Here is an 18606-nt window from a genome sequence, read left to right as displayed (position 1 = left end):
ACCCGGCGCATCCACCAAAATTCCAACCAATATGTTTTATTACAGTGTGAATATGATAGTTATGTAAATATTTAGAGCATAAAAAGTCAAAATAGCTCAACTTGGCGTATCCAGATGTTTATAATTTCAGTGACATTAAGGGTGCAACCTCTAGTTTAGTATTTTAAAGTTTGTAAAAATAATCCTAGTTAACCTTTGCGATAATGAAATTCGCTGGTTTATTTTTATATTTTTTTGTGCTTTTCTTAATTTTATTTTAATCAACTTTAAAATATTAGCACAATTATCACATTCAAGTCTTATTTAGAAAACTCGTACATGTTTTTAATGGATAATACTATGAAAATGTGAGCAACGACGGCAAGAAACGCACAACTGCGGTTGCCCTACCAAAACATCATAAAAGTTAAATTAAAAACAACTAAAAATTAAAACACGGCGAAATTGCATGCACTACATTTCTCCAGCAATGTTATAAATAATGTTTATAGTAACACTGTGGAGTAATGAAGATAAAAGTGAAAATATTATCAAATGTATTTGCATGCAAATATCTTTCGGAACCATATTCCTTTGACAGAAATTCTGATCTGCCAGACGACGTGCATACTAAGTGTCTCACAGAGCAGACATATTCTCCATTAACAAACTCATTCCACATCTTATTTTTTGTCGGTTTAATTGACTTGAATCTAATAATTCTCAGTTAGAACAAAATTTCACTTTAATAAAAAATGTGACGAGGCGAAAACAACTGATGTATTAAAATATATGTATTTATTAGCATTTTTTCTCAAAATAAAACCCTCCAAAGTTTAATAAAACTAAATGAAGGCACAACTCTCAGAAATGTAAACGCGTTTTTTACTAAAGCATAGGTACGTAAACATTGTTATTAAATCAAATTAATTTTTTACACATTTGGGTGTCCCCCGCATGTTTGTTTTTGTAGTTGAATTAATTTACATCTGTTTAATAAATTCAGCTTTTAGCGCTGATCCGACACTGACTACACACACGTCCAAGTTTTTGTCCTGCCGTGTACACTTTTACGCTTTTTTTGGCAATATTTACGAGCGATTCCGCTTGCGACAGCCGTGCTGTTAAAGCTCGCAGCGCAAGTTTTTTACCGGTTTGACGACTATTAAGCATATCTTGATGTTTGGGATGAGGCAAATAAGTCGTAAGAGAGTCTCTTTGAAAAGCTCTGCGGGTTTATAATGACATCTACTCTGAGAGTGAACTTGGTATATTAAGGAGCTCCTCTCAGTGATGTGGCGGAAGTGTTGATCGATACTCTGCATCAGATGACCAGCTTGCATATTAATACAGTTCTAAAACCCCGAAATTAGCTAATTTCGGATTAGTTATGTAGCAGTAGCTCTCGGAATTTGCATAGCGACAAGAAAGAGGTCCTAATGTAAATGACACGTTCGCCTTTAATCTGTGGGCGTATGGCTGATAAACTATCATTTTGAAGCATGCATGGTAAAAGCCGAGCTGTACTAAATTATAATTAGGGGGCTGGATGACGTTGATGCATAAGTTACGGCGTCATAAGTAGCAACCTGATAAATAATAAAGTTGTTAGAGAAAATGAGGTCGCTTCACGTGCCTCGAAATGATTTAATGAAGTCTTGCGCTGCCACCGCCACAATAGCGTCATGCATAGACTACCACCGATTGCTATAAAGGTGTCATGGTTTTAAAACGGGCCAAAAAGTAACCATTAAATTACAAAGTCTAATGTGATTGGGTTTCAGCAGACGTGTTGTGGTTGTGATGCTTATTTAAGGACATGCTGTAAAATATTCATTGCGGCCACTGCTCGGATTGATATGCAAAGCAGTCCGGCTCAAGATCGCTCCATGTTATGCACTACATCACGGGTCCAAATTGAAGGTGTACAAATTGAAAAGATCTCGGCGTATTATCATCATCATTCCATCCGAAAGTGTTTCACACAAAATTCCAAATTGGAAATCCGGAGAGATCTAAAATTGCAATATCGGCGACTGGTGAATAACTCACTTCCAGGGATCAACAGTCATTTTGTATATAGCGCGCCTAAACGACATTTATATGCATACAGCCCCGTATTTGGAAACGAAAATCTTCTGCCTGAATTGTTGTCTCCCTTTCAGAATCACCAGAAACTGAAGGATTTGTGCAGCTTGTCTGGATAAAGCTATCGATGCGCCCGATTAGATAAAATGATAGCGAAAAGGTTATTCATGCACAAGCCATAAATGATACAACAGGGCAAATTGGTACAAATTAAGCCAAACAAATCGGGGAATATGAACATACTTCGCCCAATAACGTATAACCCACTTCTGGCACTAAAATAAGCATCAAGTTATAAATTTGGAGCTGCATGTTTCATAAAATTACATCAGGCGGAGCCGTTTTGTTGATATTTGACTTGTGATCGCAAACTTGCACGAAGTTTTCACCAACTTTGAGCTCATAATCAATAAGAATTTCTCCGAAAATGTTAACAATACGCAAATGAAATTCTTCCAAAACCAATTGAAATGTATCTGGAATTAAAATGTGATGTCCTACTGATTTCAATTATTTCCAAACAAGAATATTATGAAATCCAATTCAGGCAAAGCATATTTAATAACTATACGAGCCGAATTATCACGTTTGTGTAATAATACTCTTTTATGGTAAAAACGCAGCGGAAATTTGGAAATATTGTATCATGTATTATCGTCTGCAATCAGTTAATTGCATTGTGCAACAAATACTGGACGTTATAAACATGCTGCTCGCTGATAAAATCCTGTTTAGTGAAATTAACTTATTTACAAAATGAAATGGCTATTTTCCAAAGACAAAACAACAAAATTTTCAGCTCGGCTTAAGCACTTCAGGTCGTGAATAGACCCGAAAAAACTGCAGGGCTAAAAGCAAGTGGTCAGTCATAAACCACACCAAAACTAATCGATAATAAAAAGAAAATGATAGCTTTCTCCGTTCTGTCTCTTTCAGGGGATGTGTGAGCGAAATCCGTTTCAGCTTTTGTCTGAAAGGTGCTTCGCCCTAACACTTTATCTATTATTCACCGCACAAAAATGGAAGTTATTAATAACTCAAACCAGAAAACAACAATCTTTAGTTATATTTATTTGGGGGCAAATTCTACCATTCAACTCACGCACTAAAGATTAGGATTCGTGTCGGATAAAATGCATTTAGTAATTGAATCGCCTTTAATAGCTGGCGGCAAGATGGTATCTCGCATTTCGCCGTACAGGCGAAAAAAGTGAAATATTTACAGAGCTGAAAACTACCAAATTAATTACTAAAATTTTACGTAACACACAAAACAAGCTAATTACTAGAGTTTATTGTCTTTAATTGGAAATCTGGCTCTTCGGAGTGTTCTTTCAAATCATTACTGGATCCACTTTTTTCCAATAAAAAGGCCGCACAATGATAAAAGGTGTGAAGTTCGGATGGGTTATGTATAATTTCCTAACTGCGTTGGATTCTATCCTTCCCCGATCCAGACCCACTTCCTTGGATATCGGGAAACATCCGCTTTTATTAACTGTTGAGCGCCGGGTGGTTATTTTCGTAGCATTGATTTTCGGGTGCAGAATTATAGCCGTATTGGTAGCGTATATTGCGGGACTTTAAAATACGGAACAGCGATTCGTGTTTATTTCGCGACTTCCTGTTTTATTCAACCCTTACTTTATTATAAATGAACACAATCCTGCCTTGTGGGTGTTGATGGCCCGATAACGCCTCTCGTATTTGCGTACCTCGTAGCTTTTATGCCAGTTCAGTGCATACATAAAATTGAAAAATTTGCAAATCTAACAAACATACGTTTGCCTTTATGTTAGAGACAATGAAACTGCAGTAGCAGGATTTGTTTCGATTTGTTCACTTTGAGATAAAAATGTGCTTGTCTGTAACGAGGAAATCTCTACTCAATTTAGTGGCTTTGCGCTGCTTCAAAAAGCAAAAAGAGATTAGAAAAATTATCGACCGGTTGTTTAATAAACAACAACGAACTTGTAATTAAATTCACCGAAATGAGATTGGACGCAGTAACTATCGCATTCTTTTCTTCTGGGAGTAGTTTTTATACTAATTCATTTGTAATTCAATTGCTAGGGAATATAGAGCAAAGATCTCCGCGCCAAATAGAATTACGGAACTATGTCCTAACATTTGTTCTGTCTGTAATTAGCAATTAAAATTAAAGCAATTGTAATTTAAACGGTCATTAATTTGCATTAAGTGCTAACCGGAAAGGTATCATATTTTCATGTCAGGTGGAAGCACTAGCAGCTATTTTTCACCCTAACGGATGTGAAGCGCCTTGTAAAGGCAAATTTTGTTCGCAAACTAACACTAAATATTGTTCTCTTTGCTCCCTCAATTAGCAACCATTAACAATACAGCTTGACATCTTTCACTAGAAGAAATTTCTCGCAAATAAATGTGGAAAATATAACGATGACAATCTTTTGCTTTAATCGCAAAGCAAGTCGCTGTTTTTCTCCAGCTTGACTCTAAGATCTGTCTCATTACTTTTCAAGCAGCGTAATTGAGAGTTAAACATTTTCCGACCACATTTATTATTGAGGCAATGCGTAAATATAAATTGTGATAAATTGTAATATTCATTAGTCGTGTGTGCAAACCACCAACAAATTAAATTATTTTGTTACTTATGCATCATGCAATCCACTTTCCCAGTACAGTAGATACATTGACCTACTTCCATATCTCTAAAACAAGCAAACTACGAAATATCTACTATCCCATATTTCCTCATCAGCCAGGTGAATATTTAATAAAATCGTTCCGGCGATTACATTTTTTTCGAGAAAAGTCTGAATTATTCATTGGGCATTTAGATAAAAATATGAAACTCTCCTAGTTCGCATCAATTCGATATTTCGCAACACTTAACAAATTAAAACACTGTGAAGGTTTATATTAATACTCGCAGCAACAGAAATGGAACAGCTATGACATTTCATTATTAAATAATATTCAGAATTAGCATGGAACTCGATACCCACTCAAATTATCATCCGAAATTAACATCCTTTGATGCTTTCTGTCTTTAGTTATCAGCATCGATGAATCAACTGAAAATCCCAGTTTACATTATCTCGATCCCATTCCGATTAATTTATCAAATCGAATTATTTTTGTTTAAAAAGTTCGTCTATTCAGCATCTAGTTTAAGTTGCAATTACATTAAAATACATCTAAAATTTCCGTGCAGCGCAGAAAAGTGCCCATTAAACCGGCAATTTTGTAACAATTAAATCTAACGTGACCTGTTACAATTATGTCGCATACCAAGCTGCAAACAAAAAATCGGAAATTAATTAAAACTCAATATATCACGAGCAAAGCCATGTTTGTTCAGATTTGCATTCTGATGCTTGAAATAATAGCAGTTCAAGTTTTTAACCAGTAGCGTTCAAACATAGTTAATATGCCATTAACTCACTTCACTGAGTAAAATTAATATTTCGATGTGAACTGCTGTGGTTCGAATATTGTTTCAGCGCTGGACTGCAATCATTTTATCGTCACGTATATAAAGCAGGAATCTGATTAAAAACACCGCTGCTTATTTCTGCTTTTCCCTCGTCTTATTATTCGTGCTGCTGTCATAATTTCAGCTCAAATGCCACCTCGCTTGTAGAAAAGAAAATACTAGTCGTGGTGGAGGCAAAAACAAATACGTTGCGCTCGTAAAACACTCCTCTTCTAAATTATTTCTAAAAGATGTATTTTGAAAGTATGAAACCGGCGACGTTTTAAATTGGTTGAAAAATGCCGCTGTTGTAAACCAAGAAACAAGTGTAATTTTTACTTTTGCATAACTGTAAAGGATGTAAAAATTAAGCCTGAAGGATGTTCACAAATTAAATAAATTTAAATAATGATATGGTCTGTTGAACGTTGAATAAACTGTTAATAACTTTCTTGACAAGAACTTGCGTTATTTGTTTTTGATTTTTGCTGCAGAGAGACTAATAAATGCCATGATTATAAAAGGTGAAAATTTTCTTTGTTGTGCTAAGCCTTCTGTTTTTGCTCGGAGCCGGTTCGCCGTTCAGCCATTGATTATCCCTTTCTTCCCACAAATCATTTCCTTAGACAAATTACTTTCACAAAACACATTCCACTTCGAGCCAATAAGCTGAGTAAAAACGCAAGGATAAGGGATATCGCATTCGCCCAAGACGTTCAATGAAGCAGGAATGGCTGCTTCTTGCATTTTTCCAGGCAGTAAAACATCAGGTTATGTGTACTCTGGAATCAAGCGTCTTTGAAAAAACCCTTCCACTTTATACCGAGCTGCAGGGCCGAATATCATCGTCATGTCTCTTTTAGATCAGTTTTCTCCGAACTAATGAGTCAACCAAAGCGGTTACGGGCGAGCAAGTCGAGCAAAAACTGCCTCAAAGACATCAAGGAATCAAATAAGCGTAACGGCATTTGACTAACATGCGGCAAACGCATTTGTGTATTTTTATTAACGTGCTGTTTGCTAAATTCACTGTTGCAAATTTATGTATGCAAGCGAAAGGTTGGGCCGAAAATTTTTTGGTTTGCTTGTGGACGCTTCAGTACATAAATCCAAACCCTGCAAACATAATTATGTTGGGCGATACAAATGTGAACACATTTTCAACTAAAATAAACATTAGGTAGGTATCTGTGCACTTATGAATAATTTATGAAGCAAACAGTGGGAACTGTTAAATCCAATTTTCAATTTTAAAAAGGACATGAACATGCACCTCCTTACATATTTCCATAATCTCGATTAAAAGCGATTCCCGAATTCGTACGGTTTAAAGCAGGAGTTTTAGATAAAGCGCGGACATTAATAAGAAGAAAGGTGAGACAAAATGGGAGAGAGCAGACTTAACGCGATCCATAAATTCCTGGGACAATAGGATAGAAAAATATGGGAAAGCGTTTCACTTCATAATTGACACTTCTCCCAGTCCTCCTATCGGGATTTTCCTAACTTAATAGAATAAATGGCTGTGCTTGTTACAAAAAAATCAACACAAATTATTGTTGGCGCTATTTATTAACATTTTTCGCCAGGCAGATTTATTTAAAACGTAATGAAAATTGATGTCACTTTTTCATGGTAAAACTTCAAGTGCTTATTCTCGCCACGCACCGTCTCATTTTCAAGTCGACCAGCAATTTTCCCGCATTCTGGAAAGTTTTGATGACTTGACATTTTTATCTTAAACAGCTTATCTTCACGCCTCGACTTTTCACTTATCTCATTTGCATACACTTGAATACAATTAGAGGCACTTAGACAAAACACACTTGTACCTATCTCGGTTACAATGATAATTTTAGGGGCTAAAATATTAAGGTAAACCGTTGGGTCAACACTTCAAACTGTATAGTTTCAAAAAATTGTTGCTCAATTATTAATTAAACCGAGGGTTGTAAAAATGTATCGCGTGGACGCCTAGAGAGCGGACATTCCTGAATTCTTTATTCTGGAGTTTATGGGCTGGATATCGCCGGTCCATAAAGGAAAATATAAAACTGTGCGGTTGTTCAAACTGCGGTTTAACAACAGAACAACTTGACAGTTTTACTTTGGACCACGAGAGTGTGCCGGGACAAGTGTTCTCATCGCTCAAGTGGCGTCTGATCAATGTTTATGACAAAAGGGAAGAATTTCAATACTTGTGGTCTGATGGTTTATAGGGGAGACATGAGCTCGCCGATTATCAACCAGGATCGAGAATATGCTGTGAACAGGAAGTGGACTCGTTTCACTGACACATTGCAACACCCTCGGGTCTCATCCCTAACGTATCTGTCAATGCTTCGCCGTCAAACCGCCAAATTCGTCTCTTTCTCGGTCTGGATGCAATATCTAACACGATTTTATGAATCGGGGCGAATTATTTGTCAAAATGAATGGCCATCAATGTATTAAAAATATTGATCGATTCGCCCCGATCCCAATATTCGGTGACCTGAATAATTTTATTGAAAGGGCTGGCATTTTATGAAATTTTACAGATTTACCATTCCGCTCTGTGGCACTCTCAAAATAATAAAGTCGTCAAGCGGTTCGTCTTTTCTATTTTTTGCACGCGTATTTATTTCGGATACCCCTATAAAAAGTGTTCCAGAGGTGTTCAGTTAGCAGATACAAAAAATATACATTTTAATTATTTAATTTTTGAAAACTCGTGACAATAGTTGTCACTAAATTGCTGTTTTCAGAAACAATTTTCATGTGTTCTATCAAGGGACGAAATGATTATGATTCTAGTCTATCGAACTCAATCGCTAACTAACTAAAAACGTGAATAAACTGGAGAAGACTATCCAAATTTTCAAAATTTGTAATCAAGTTCGTATTGGAATATGTATTGTTTATTGCATTTTACAGGCTCAGGCCTCGTAAAAATACGAGAAAGACCCTGTATATCGCATATGCTTCCTTCTGTATAAAAAAGGATTTTAGTGTTGGACAGGATAATTAAACACAATTCTACTAAAAAACCATCGTCATTAATATTAATTTGTCTGATCGTTAAATATCAAGGAAAAATGTTAGTGAAACAACTACCAAAGACATTAATTGTTGTTTTATTTATTAGGATGAATACTTTTGCTAATGCGATAATTATTCCCAGATACCTAATGGAAGTCAAGTATTAACATCTAGGAGAGCACGTATAATCTTTACGTTTCTGATAACAGTTATTAAGTGTAAGAAAAGTGAAAAATAAAAGATGTAACTACAGAAAAGACATGGTACTACCTATATGGATCAAATACTACGTTTTTAAAGATTTATTTTATTTTATTCACTTCAAATATTACATTACAACTATGATAAAACATTTAGTCGTAATCAGGGCAAAATTTTTCACAATATAACAAAAAGATAAAGAAATTATTTTATGACCTGGCAGGTTCACAAAATGCTCCAGTTACAAAGTGTTTATTCCAAAATAGTATCAGAAATTACAAATAGTTTTCTGTCTACCATACAATTTAAACGGTAATAAGCGATCACTCTACCAAAACCAATTAAGCTATGCTTCACATAGTAGTATTTTTTTTTACCTTAACCATTCTTGAGGCATAAACTTCTTGATTTCTACATTTTTTCGTCTTTTAATCAGATTTCAAAGCATCGAAAGTAGAGCCATCGCAAGCTCTTATTTTATACTCTATTATTAAAATTTTTCAAAAAAAAATATAGATTATTATTTCTTCCCCAGCTTTTCAATTTGAATTCAAAAAATAATGAAACAAAACATAAAAAGAAAGAATATCTGAACAACGTTTGGACCAAGAGTATTAAACAGCAAAAAAGTAATTTGTTCAAAAATACATTACAATCATTCAAAGGCCTTTTAATATGTCGTCCACAAATCAGCAGTAGATTTATTGGTCTGTCGATCGTGACATGCCAAAAAGTGGAATTGTGATGGCTGGCATTATGCGACCGAAATACGTTTTCGGGTGAATAAACAAAACGGGTAGTTATTTTCGAAACTGCATTTACCTTATATAGGATATTGACAGCGTTTCCTTCCTGCACGTCCGTAATTGCGTCGATGTTTGAGCTGGTCTAGAGACCGAATCATCCCCTGAAACAATACCATGTGACTCTAATTAACAAAAAGGTAACATCGTCCTGAAAATAATGAGCAGCGCACACAGAAGCAGAATAAATGGTTTATCACAGTTATTATCCACGTATGTAAATGAGTCGCTGTGAAAACTCCGACCGTCGCGTCGCTGAAAATATATCAAGTTTAAATAATGTAAAATGTAAACCCTAAAATAGTAACTCAACTACGCCCAGAATATTATAGTCACTCCGGGGTGGCTCCCGGAGGAAAGTAAGTGAATAATAAGTGCTCAAATTAAGCAGCTGTAATTAATATGAGGTTGAGAACTGGCTCAGGATTAGATCTTAGCAGGAAACGGAAGAAGGGTCTCGCAGGAACTCTCGCGGAATTTGACAAATGAGCTTGATTTTGACGTCATCATCCCCAACCGTCCGCAGTTATAATCAAGGAGAAACCGTTTTATTGTCGCGGCCACAAAAAATATACTAAATAGGGACGCCTAATTGGCGCAACAGACACTGACATATCTGCCTTGCCAAAGCGAAACGTCGGATTAATCCCGCAAGTTTAACCCAAATTCTTACAGTTACCCTAGGGGAATTACAACTAAACTGAATAAAGCGAACGCAAACAGTTTGAAGTAGTGAGAATGTCTTTGCGACAAAAGGACCGACTAAAGGGTGAATTGCTATAGAAAAACGCAAGTAGAATGTGACCGAATAGTTTTCTCAATACAACGCAAGAAACGAAGTTTTGTGCACGAAATGGCTGCAATTTTAAATCAGCTCAATAACAAATGAGTGGACTCAGCTTTGCAGCCCACAAAAATGGACGCACATTTATTGGGTGCTTGAGAGCAAAAACAGAAATATGTGTTATCTTAAAATTGCAGAGAATGGAATTATATAAGTGGAGAAAAGGGTCAACAATATTTTAGCTGTCATGTCGCAGCATCCACACTCATAAAAATGTGATGTATTGTTGTAAAGAATTTCAAGAGACTTTAGGAATTTCTCACGTGCGATCGCGTCACACACTGACTACAATTGAACACTAGATTTGTGTGAATTGCAACTTTTCACGTAAGAGTAACGCCGGCTCAAAATTGCGAAGTTCTCCACATCAAAGCTTTACAACGGTTCATCATCGTAACCAGGATACGAAAATGCGGTTTACCACTTTAGGCTATGAGATGACTTGCGGTTGCACTCTAAAACCCAGATGAATTTCGTGTCGTTTCATGTAAATCGACGTTTATAAATATCGCTAAGCTGCATAGATTTCCTTGTCCTTTTTCCGATTGGAATTGCAGATCGGGTCGTAATGCCACCATCACTATTGATTTAGGAGCGTCCTGCCGTAAAATATTCATCATTTCAGCCAAACAATACATGTAAATTATCAATAAAACACGTTTTACAGTTGCGAGTATTTCCCCGAGGATGTACTCTCAAGAGCAAGGATTGTACGCGATCGCAGTTGCAGGCCTTACATTTTAAAGTCAGCATTTTGTGGCAGGAGTTGATTAGAAGCAGCACATTGAAATGTTAACGACTTTACGGAGCTTCGGAGTCACTTAGCGTCGCATCAATATCTCATTCATAAATTTATTAGACATTGAATCGAGCCCTTATACGTTAACTAGTTTGATGAATATTCATCACGAGCGGGTTAATTTATTAATAAGGCGCCGCAAATGGCAGCCAAGTCGCGAATTAAGTAATGAACTCCTTAAATTCCACGGCGCTAGCGGAAGTAAGTGAAGTTTCTACCTAAATACCACGTACTACAGCAATAAACCGAGTTTATACCTATCCGACGTGCTGTTAATGTGCTCTTGGACAGGATTTACCCACGGGTACAAATAAAACTGATGACTAACTCACTGCAACTTCAAGTGACATGCAGGCCGAGAGTAATGAGTCAACCGGAGAGCAAGCCAAGATTTTTTTTCACAATTTATTTTCAGTATTTTTGTTGATAATTGCAGAGAAAAACAACCAAAATCCTTTTTTCCGAATTAATTTGCAGGAAATGATGTGGGTAGAACAAGAATACAGATTTCGCATTTATTCCGGTAATTTTTCGGAGGAGAAACTTGTTTGGTGTTTTTTACAATGTCATTTTATGTCTCTCTAGGGAACTTAAATAAAATAAAGCTCAGACTGTAAAAGCATGCCACTATAAGGGACGTTCACCTGACAAGCGAAACCGCATCTTTTCCTTCAGGTAACGTCATTTCTACTAAGTATATCCAGCAAAAAGTAACTGAGACGCACTTTAAAATTCTTCAGTGGTTGAAGTAATTGAATTGCTAATTGCAAAAAGAGAAATACTGACGTTTTGGTCGAATTAAGTTGTATCAAGCGCCAATAAAAGCAACTTAACCATCCTAGTTCTTATTAAGGAATGATTAAATTTCAGAGTGTAAGGATAAAAAATATTTAACAGAATTAATGTTGCTACGGGGATAAGGAGGGTTTTTTCAAGTTAATTGTTCTTGTAACAAACACTTTGAAGTTCCAGTGTGTATTATGAATTCATTGTCCATAAACGTCTGTTTCGAGTTTCAGTTTCACGTAGTCAAAGCAAACAATTGTATGGACTGTACCAAAACCCATTTAACAGACTTGGTGCGAAGTTTCCCCATTGTACAATCTGGCAAGGATCATATAACAAACATCTCAGAACCCACCTTCTAGGTGTGGTCCTTTAGTTGATAATCTTCCACTCGTATTGAATATATTTCGCGTTCGCCGAATGTTGAGTCCGCTCGTATTTCCCCCAAAAGTGTATGAATGTATATGTTGAAACAAAACCGTTTCCGGCCAGAGTCGGGTAAAGGAAAGTAAATAATTCGTCTAAAAAATGTTTGCAACAAAAATAACTTCCAACAAAAATTTTATTATATTGTTTCGTTGAACTCTCGTGGAGGTCAGAGTGGCCATATTTTATTTAAAATCTTTCTCAAAAGAAAGAATAAAAAATGATGGCAATCTGCCTAGGAAGCTCGAATGCAACCTCAATTCTTTATGTCCTGAACAAAATATTATGGTTAATTCAAAATTTTAACAAAGAACCGACGCAAAAGTGTGGGTTAACACTATCAAATTTTAAAATTAATTAAACTTTGGCAGAAGGTAAGTTTGTTTCGTTTGAAAATTCATTTTGTGGGAGATTTTTAATTGCGCGGTCTTTGCAACCTCAACAGTTGTTAAAGTAACAAACATGTTATCATCGTCGATATAAATTCAGCAAACAATTGTACAAAAGCGCAACTGGCGTAATTTATGTATTTAATTTCGAGTCGGAGGCGAGGAAATATTAAGACGATACTCTCAGGGAGTTGCAAATATATTCAGGCCAAGTTAAAGATACAGTCCATTAATGGACCAATAACTCTCTTATACACTCGCACCCATTTTTTATCCCCCCTGTATCAACAAAATTTGCGGCCGCTTCCTAATTCAGAATCCGCCAATTCTCAATTTAAATATCAAACGGTAAAATTTAATTAGGATGCTTCAATCATTAGTTAATTTTTCTGTGTGAATAAAAACCCAATTTGGTCCCTTTATTAATCCAATTTGTCGAGTAAATTACATTATGAGTGCCGTAGACTTCCAGCCCGTCCCGACCAGGGATATGCATGAAAATTTTTTACGAGCGGTCGTGGAAATCCTCTTTGAAAACGTAGTTTTTGCCTCGAATCAAACCAAAGTGGTGCTGTGGCAGCCGCCGCAAAAGCTCGAACAGTGTTTTGATTTTTCTCTAGGGCAAAATGGCGTGACTCAAGAGAAATTGCTCGTGTTCTTGAAAAATACGATCAAATTCAGCGTGAAAACTGGCCACAGATACTTCATCAACCAGCTGTTTTCGGGGCAAGTATTTAGTTTCGCGATAAACGAATTAAGCTTATTTGCGCGCAACTTTATTGGCACAATAGGAAACTAGAGCAAATTTAATGACAGAATGCTAAATTTTCTGAATTTATTGCCCAGTGTCTTTTATATTCGCATTTATTTTTCTTCACCCGTTTAACACCCATAAAATTTGCCAAATAACAAGCGGAAAAGTTTTAAAGTTATTACAGATGAGTTTACCTCCGGTGATATGTCATCTTTTAAAATTCTAAAACGGTGCATAATTTCGGGATTTATTGGAGACCTCGACGTGGTAAATAGTCCCGATACGAACTCCCGATTTCTCTGAAATTAGGAGTTATTCCTAAGTTGTGCCACAATTTCCAAAATAAGTAAACATTAAACTGGGGAGTTTTGTAAGCAGTGCAATCAATACTTGAGCTGGAAATAGCCGTAGTATGTAAAACTGCTATTATTCATTTGCTTCGCGCAGTATGTTTGCAGACGAAAAAAGAAGTATTTTTATTGCTATTAAAAAACGCGCTTGGGTAGGTTGGACCCCTACGGCCTGGCAGGACAATGGTTGACGGACGCGCTGAATGCCAGCGTGTACACTTACGAAGTGGCTCCAGTTTTTACCCTCATGGAGACACATATCATAGGAGAAGTTTGTCGAATGGTCGGACCACAGTGGGGCGACGGCATGTTTTGTCCAGGAGGGTCTACCGCTAATGGCACTGCCATCAACTTGGCCAGATTCCGCTATTGTCCCGATATTAAGGTGCGATATTAATGTAACTGCGCTTTTTGTGTTCAAGAATCAATGAAAAGCTTAATTGCAATTAGCCGAGTCTCTTGTCTGGCATCACCAACATGCACAAGCGTCAAGCGCACACCATATTTTAACAACCCTAATAGTCAGATGCATTCAGCACCCCTGAAGGCACATCAGGGTGAGAAAGGGCGCCGTGGTGTTGTAAAGTGCACGCGTCATTACTTTTTTAAATAAATAATTGGCGAAAATATTACGACCAACCAGCAAAATACACTTATCTTGCATAAATTTGTCTTATTTAATTTGCCGCACTGACTGGATATGTCTCCCGACGTTGCAATTTTAATGCCGCTGAGTGTATGTTGCATGCAAAATTTGCGCCTTTGACAAGGAATGTAAATCTGGAGCATGTCAGTACGTTAAAAACTTGCATTCGCATATTTCACCCTCTTGTTGCTTTCTTCGAGTGGTCGACGACTCGTCCCATGTTGTGTATGTACACAGCAAACTCTCAAAGTTCGAAATTTTTGCAGAAGTCGGGAAGTTGTGGTCTGTCACGATTCGTATTATTCACCTCCGAGGAGTGCCATTACTCCATCCACAAGTTCGCTTCCTTTATCGGAATAGGGGAAGATAACGTCATCCTGATATCGACAGATAGTATCGGACAGATCGTCCCTGAAGATCTCGACGAAAAAATTAAAAAGGAACTAGCTGAAGGCGCGATTCCACTCGCTGTAATTGCTACATTAGGTGAGATTGTACAATTGTTCGCGCTTCCGGTAAACATATCAATTTTCAAATGAATTTCTCCCAAAACGACGCTTCGTTAGCGCGAACAACGTCTTTTACAGCGCTCAAATCATAATGAAATGGGGATGCTTTATTCAATTGCAAACTGAAAATTTATTATATTAACATGCGTTTTATTTTATCGGGGGTTGTTTCTAGCACTGTTCTCATTACTGTACAAGTCTCTACCATAATAGTGACGTGACAGGTGGATAGTATTTCCGTGTTTTCAGCGGCGATATAAATGCTTTCAGCGGGAATAAAATTTACAAAAATCTCTAACGAGGCCATGTTGACACACAATAGTGTTTGTATATACAAACGTTTTTATTTGTACACGTGCTTTGTTTAATCAAACAAGTGATTCCAAGATTTTGGAAAAAAGACAGCTACAAATACATATAACGATCTAAACCTACTGAACTCTACTTGGGCTTTTCATTAGTTTTAACTACTAGTTCCAACATGTATGAAATAACGTAGTTTTATTTCCTTGGAGGTTTTCTGTCCAGTTGATAAAACGCAATTTTGTTTATTCCCGATAACTTTGCCGATTGATAAGTAATTAGTTATTGTAATTAACCAAACTAAAACATGTAACAAATAAATGGTAAAGGAGGGTTGGGCTGGAAATATAATTGCGATGTAATACCTATTAAAAGATTAATTCGAGCGTTTAGTTATTTGGCTGAAACCCGAACAAAACTCGTGTGTTTACAATATTACTTCATCAAGCTACTGTTGATACAAATTACAGGTTATTATGGATCTGATGATCCAATTACGAGTTATAAGTCATTCATAACTTTTAATTGGTTGGCTCAACAAATTACTATCGGAATATGTTGAAGGGTTAAGTTACAATAAAAGCCCAATCAATTAGCACCAAACATAAATATCCCGTGCACACTTCCAGTTATTAATAATCGATCAAAGTAAACTCCCAAACCTGCAACGTCAACCCTTGAATTAATGGAGTTATGACGGTTGTAGGTACGACCGTGCGAGGGGCCTTCGACCCAATATGCGAGATTGCCGAAATTTGCAAAAAGTACAACATATGGCTACACATCGATGCGGCCTGGGGCGGCGGTTTAATTTTCTCGCAAAAACATAGAGCAAAACTTAATGGGATAGAAAGGGCGGACTCCATAGTCATTAACCCACATAAACTTTTGGCGGTACCTCAACAATGCTCGATACTTTTAGTGAAAAACAGAGATATATTGTACGAGTGTCATTCGAAACATGCTGAGTATCTCTTTCAAAAAGATAAATATTACGATAAATCCTATGACTTGGGAGATAAATATCTGCAATGTGGGCGGAAATGCGATGTCTTCAAATTCTGGTTCATGTGGAAAGCCAAAGTAAGTGTATCAACAAAAGGCATGGCTTTGAGACTATTTCCCGATGTATCCTTAAATAAATGGCAGGAGTAAACGTTTGTTTTAAAAAGTAACCGAGGAGTGGCAAGATAAACGTATTAAGTTTTATTCGAGGTTTTATTTTGTCGCATTTAGGGCTCTTCCGGGTTCGCAAATCATATCGACACTTTAATGGACTTGGCTGAATATTTTGAAGGACAAATTCGTGAAAGACCCGAATTTATGCTGGTCTCGCCACGCCAGTATATGAATGTTTGCTTCTGGTATTTGCCCAGATATTTGCAAGGAAAGCAAAACATTCTGGATTACAGTGCCCAACTTCACAAGGTGATTATTTCATTTCAAATCACCTATTACTCCTAATAGTTTTAAATCATGTACCAAACAATACCATCTTTTAGAAAATGACTCCACCGCTGCATATATCGTTCTGTTCGCTCATTTTGATGTTTTATGCTTCATAATTCTACTTGTTCACAGGTGGCACCACAGATTAAAGCAATGATGATAAAACATGGATCTGTAATGATGGGGTACCAGCCTTTAAAAAAACTACCCAATTTCTTCCGTTTTGTTTCTCAAAACTCATCGGTTACAAAAAAGGACGTTACGTACATTCTCGATCTAATTTCAGAAATCGGAACTGCTATTTACAAGTAACTGTAGAGCTCCAACCAAGTGTCTTAAAATTTAGCTAGTGGCTACGAGATGGCAGACTCAACTAAAATATATATTGTCAAATATATTATATGAGACGTGGACACCGTGGAAATAAAGTGCATCTATACCACAGATTAATCTGTGTCTATACTCGTACTATTCGATTTTTTTACCCTAACAGCCTAATAATTAATTTATTTTTCAATAAAAGTAACTACGTACGCAAAATACTCGTTTAAAAATATTTTAGCCGAGAGTGGCTACGAAGAGACTTAATTTTTTTTTTACGCAAACTAACTTAAAGGCTTTTGTACTTTTAAGAATAAACGCCAAAAAAAAACAAAAAATACACCCCCACTCGTCTAAAAGAAAAATTTGTTGAACACATTTTCTTAAACAGACTAAAAGCTATCCAAAAAATAAAATTTTAGTTACGCTTTCTGAAATTCTAAAAGTACTCTTCATTAAATTACCTAATTAAATATAATTTAAGAAAACTACATAATCGTAAAGAAAACATCTTGCTATTGATTTTAAATCCTTAAAGCTGGTTTTAAATTGTTTTGACAAAACCACCATATTTGTATTTGCATTACTCGAATAATTATGTAAAATTACCTTCAAATTATCCAATCAATCATAACTGGGAACCAATTTATTGCTAATTTGTTTTCTAAATTAAAAATAATTACGGAATATAGTAATATGCTTTCTCACTGTCCAAATATGGAGATGAATTTCAAAAAATTTACATAAATTAATTTTTCGGGTAGCTCTTGACATGGTATGTTTTCTGTCCCATTTATGTGAAATATGTTGTATTTTTCATAATTTAATTAAAAAAAATATGATAAAGACAAAAATCTTTGACCAGTAAACAAGTATAACAATAAATATATGGGCAATATAATTTAATAAAAAATCAGTTTCGCTTTAGACAAAAACTTGAAGCATCAAAATATTTCATTTCACTGTTGTAATAATTATTCTTTAATAAATACATGGTATGTTCAAGCAAAATGGTTTCCTCTAGCGTGAGCTTTATTACCCACGTTAATAATTTCATGTGTATGTAATTATTCTTACTGTGTAGTTATGTTGAAGTTTATTACTTGATTTATACTTTATTTATATTTACTAATTACAAATTGTTATTTTTATGTCAAAATGATTGCAGCTATTCTCTTTTTCTGTCTATTAATATGCAGGTGGCCAACACGAAAAAATTAAGTTACCTATTATTATTATTCACTTTACTACAATCTTTCTACATTCAAACAAAGAGAGAATCACAAAAAACTACGAATAATACAAACAATTAATTACGTAATAATTAAATTCTTACAATGATACCCAAGAACCTCGATAATCTTTTACAATCGACACAAGCAGATCACTTTTAATATGTGCAAGATGCTTTCTTGAGTACTAATGAGGACTGCCCAAGAAACTACGACTTTTACCAGAGACAAGACTGGCGTATGATA

At 35.9% G+C, this 18606-nt stretch overlaps 1 protein-coding gene across 1 annotated transcript; it reads left to right on the top strand.

The window, feature by feature from the left end:
- Nucleotides 1–13219: 13219 nt before the first annotated feature.
- LOC660516 (cysteine sulfinic acid decarboxylase) lies at nt 13220–17275 on the top strand. The gene is made up of 6 exons (XM_966741.4): nt 13220–13522; nt 14057–14285; nt 14813–15032; nt 16065–16441; nt 16595–16786; nt 16940–17275. Exons 1-6 carry the CDS (start codon nt 13248–13250, stop codon nt 17117–17119), a joined length of 1473 nt encoding a protein of 490 aa, XP_971834.1. The 5' UTR covers nt 13220–13247; the 3' UTR covers nt 17120–17275.
- The last annotated feature ends 1331 nt before the right edge of the window (nt 17276–18606 follow it).

This window comes from Tribolium castaneum, chromosome 3 (assembly GCF_031307605.1).
Source record: "Tribolium castaneum strain GA2 chromosome 3, icTriCast1.1, whole genome shotgun sequence".
In the NCBI taxonomy this organism is placed as follows: Eukaryota; Metazoa; Arthropoda; class Insecta; order Coleoptera; family Tenebrionidae; genus Tribolium; species Tribolium castaneum.
The sequence above is the reverse complement of the archived record's forward strand: the minus strand, read 5'-3'. Positions and strand labels throughout refer to the sequence as shown.

Bases quoted from the DNA above. Each gene is read 5' to 3' on its own strand.
- LOC660516 (XM_966741.4), top strand. From the start codon at position 13,248: ATGAGTGCCGTAGACTTCCAGCCCGTCCCGACCAGGGATATGCATGAA. The intron at 15,033-16,064 runs GTGAGATTGTAC...TGACGGTTGTAG, and splicing joins CGCTGTAATTGCTACATTAG to GTACGACCGTGCGAGGGGCC. The intron at 16,787-16,939 runs GTGATTATTTCA...ACTTGTTCACAG, and splicing joins ACAGTGCCCAACTTCACAAG to GTGGCACCACAGATTAAAGC.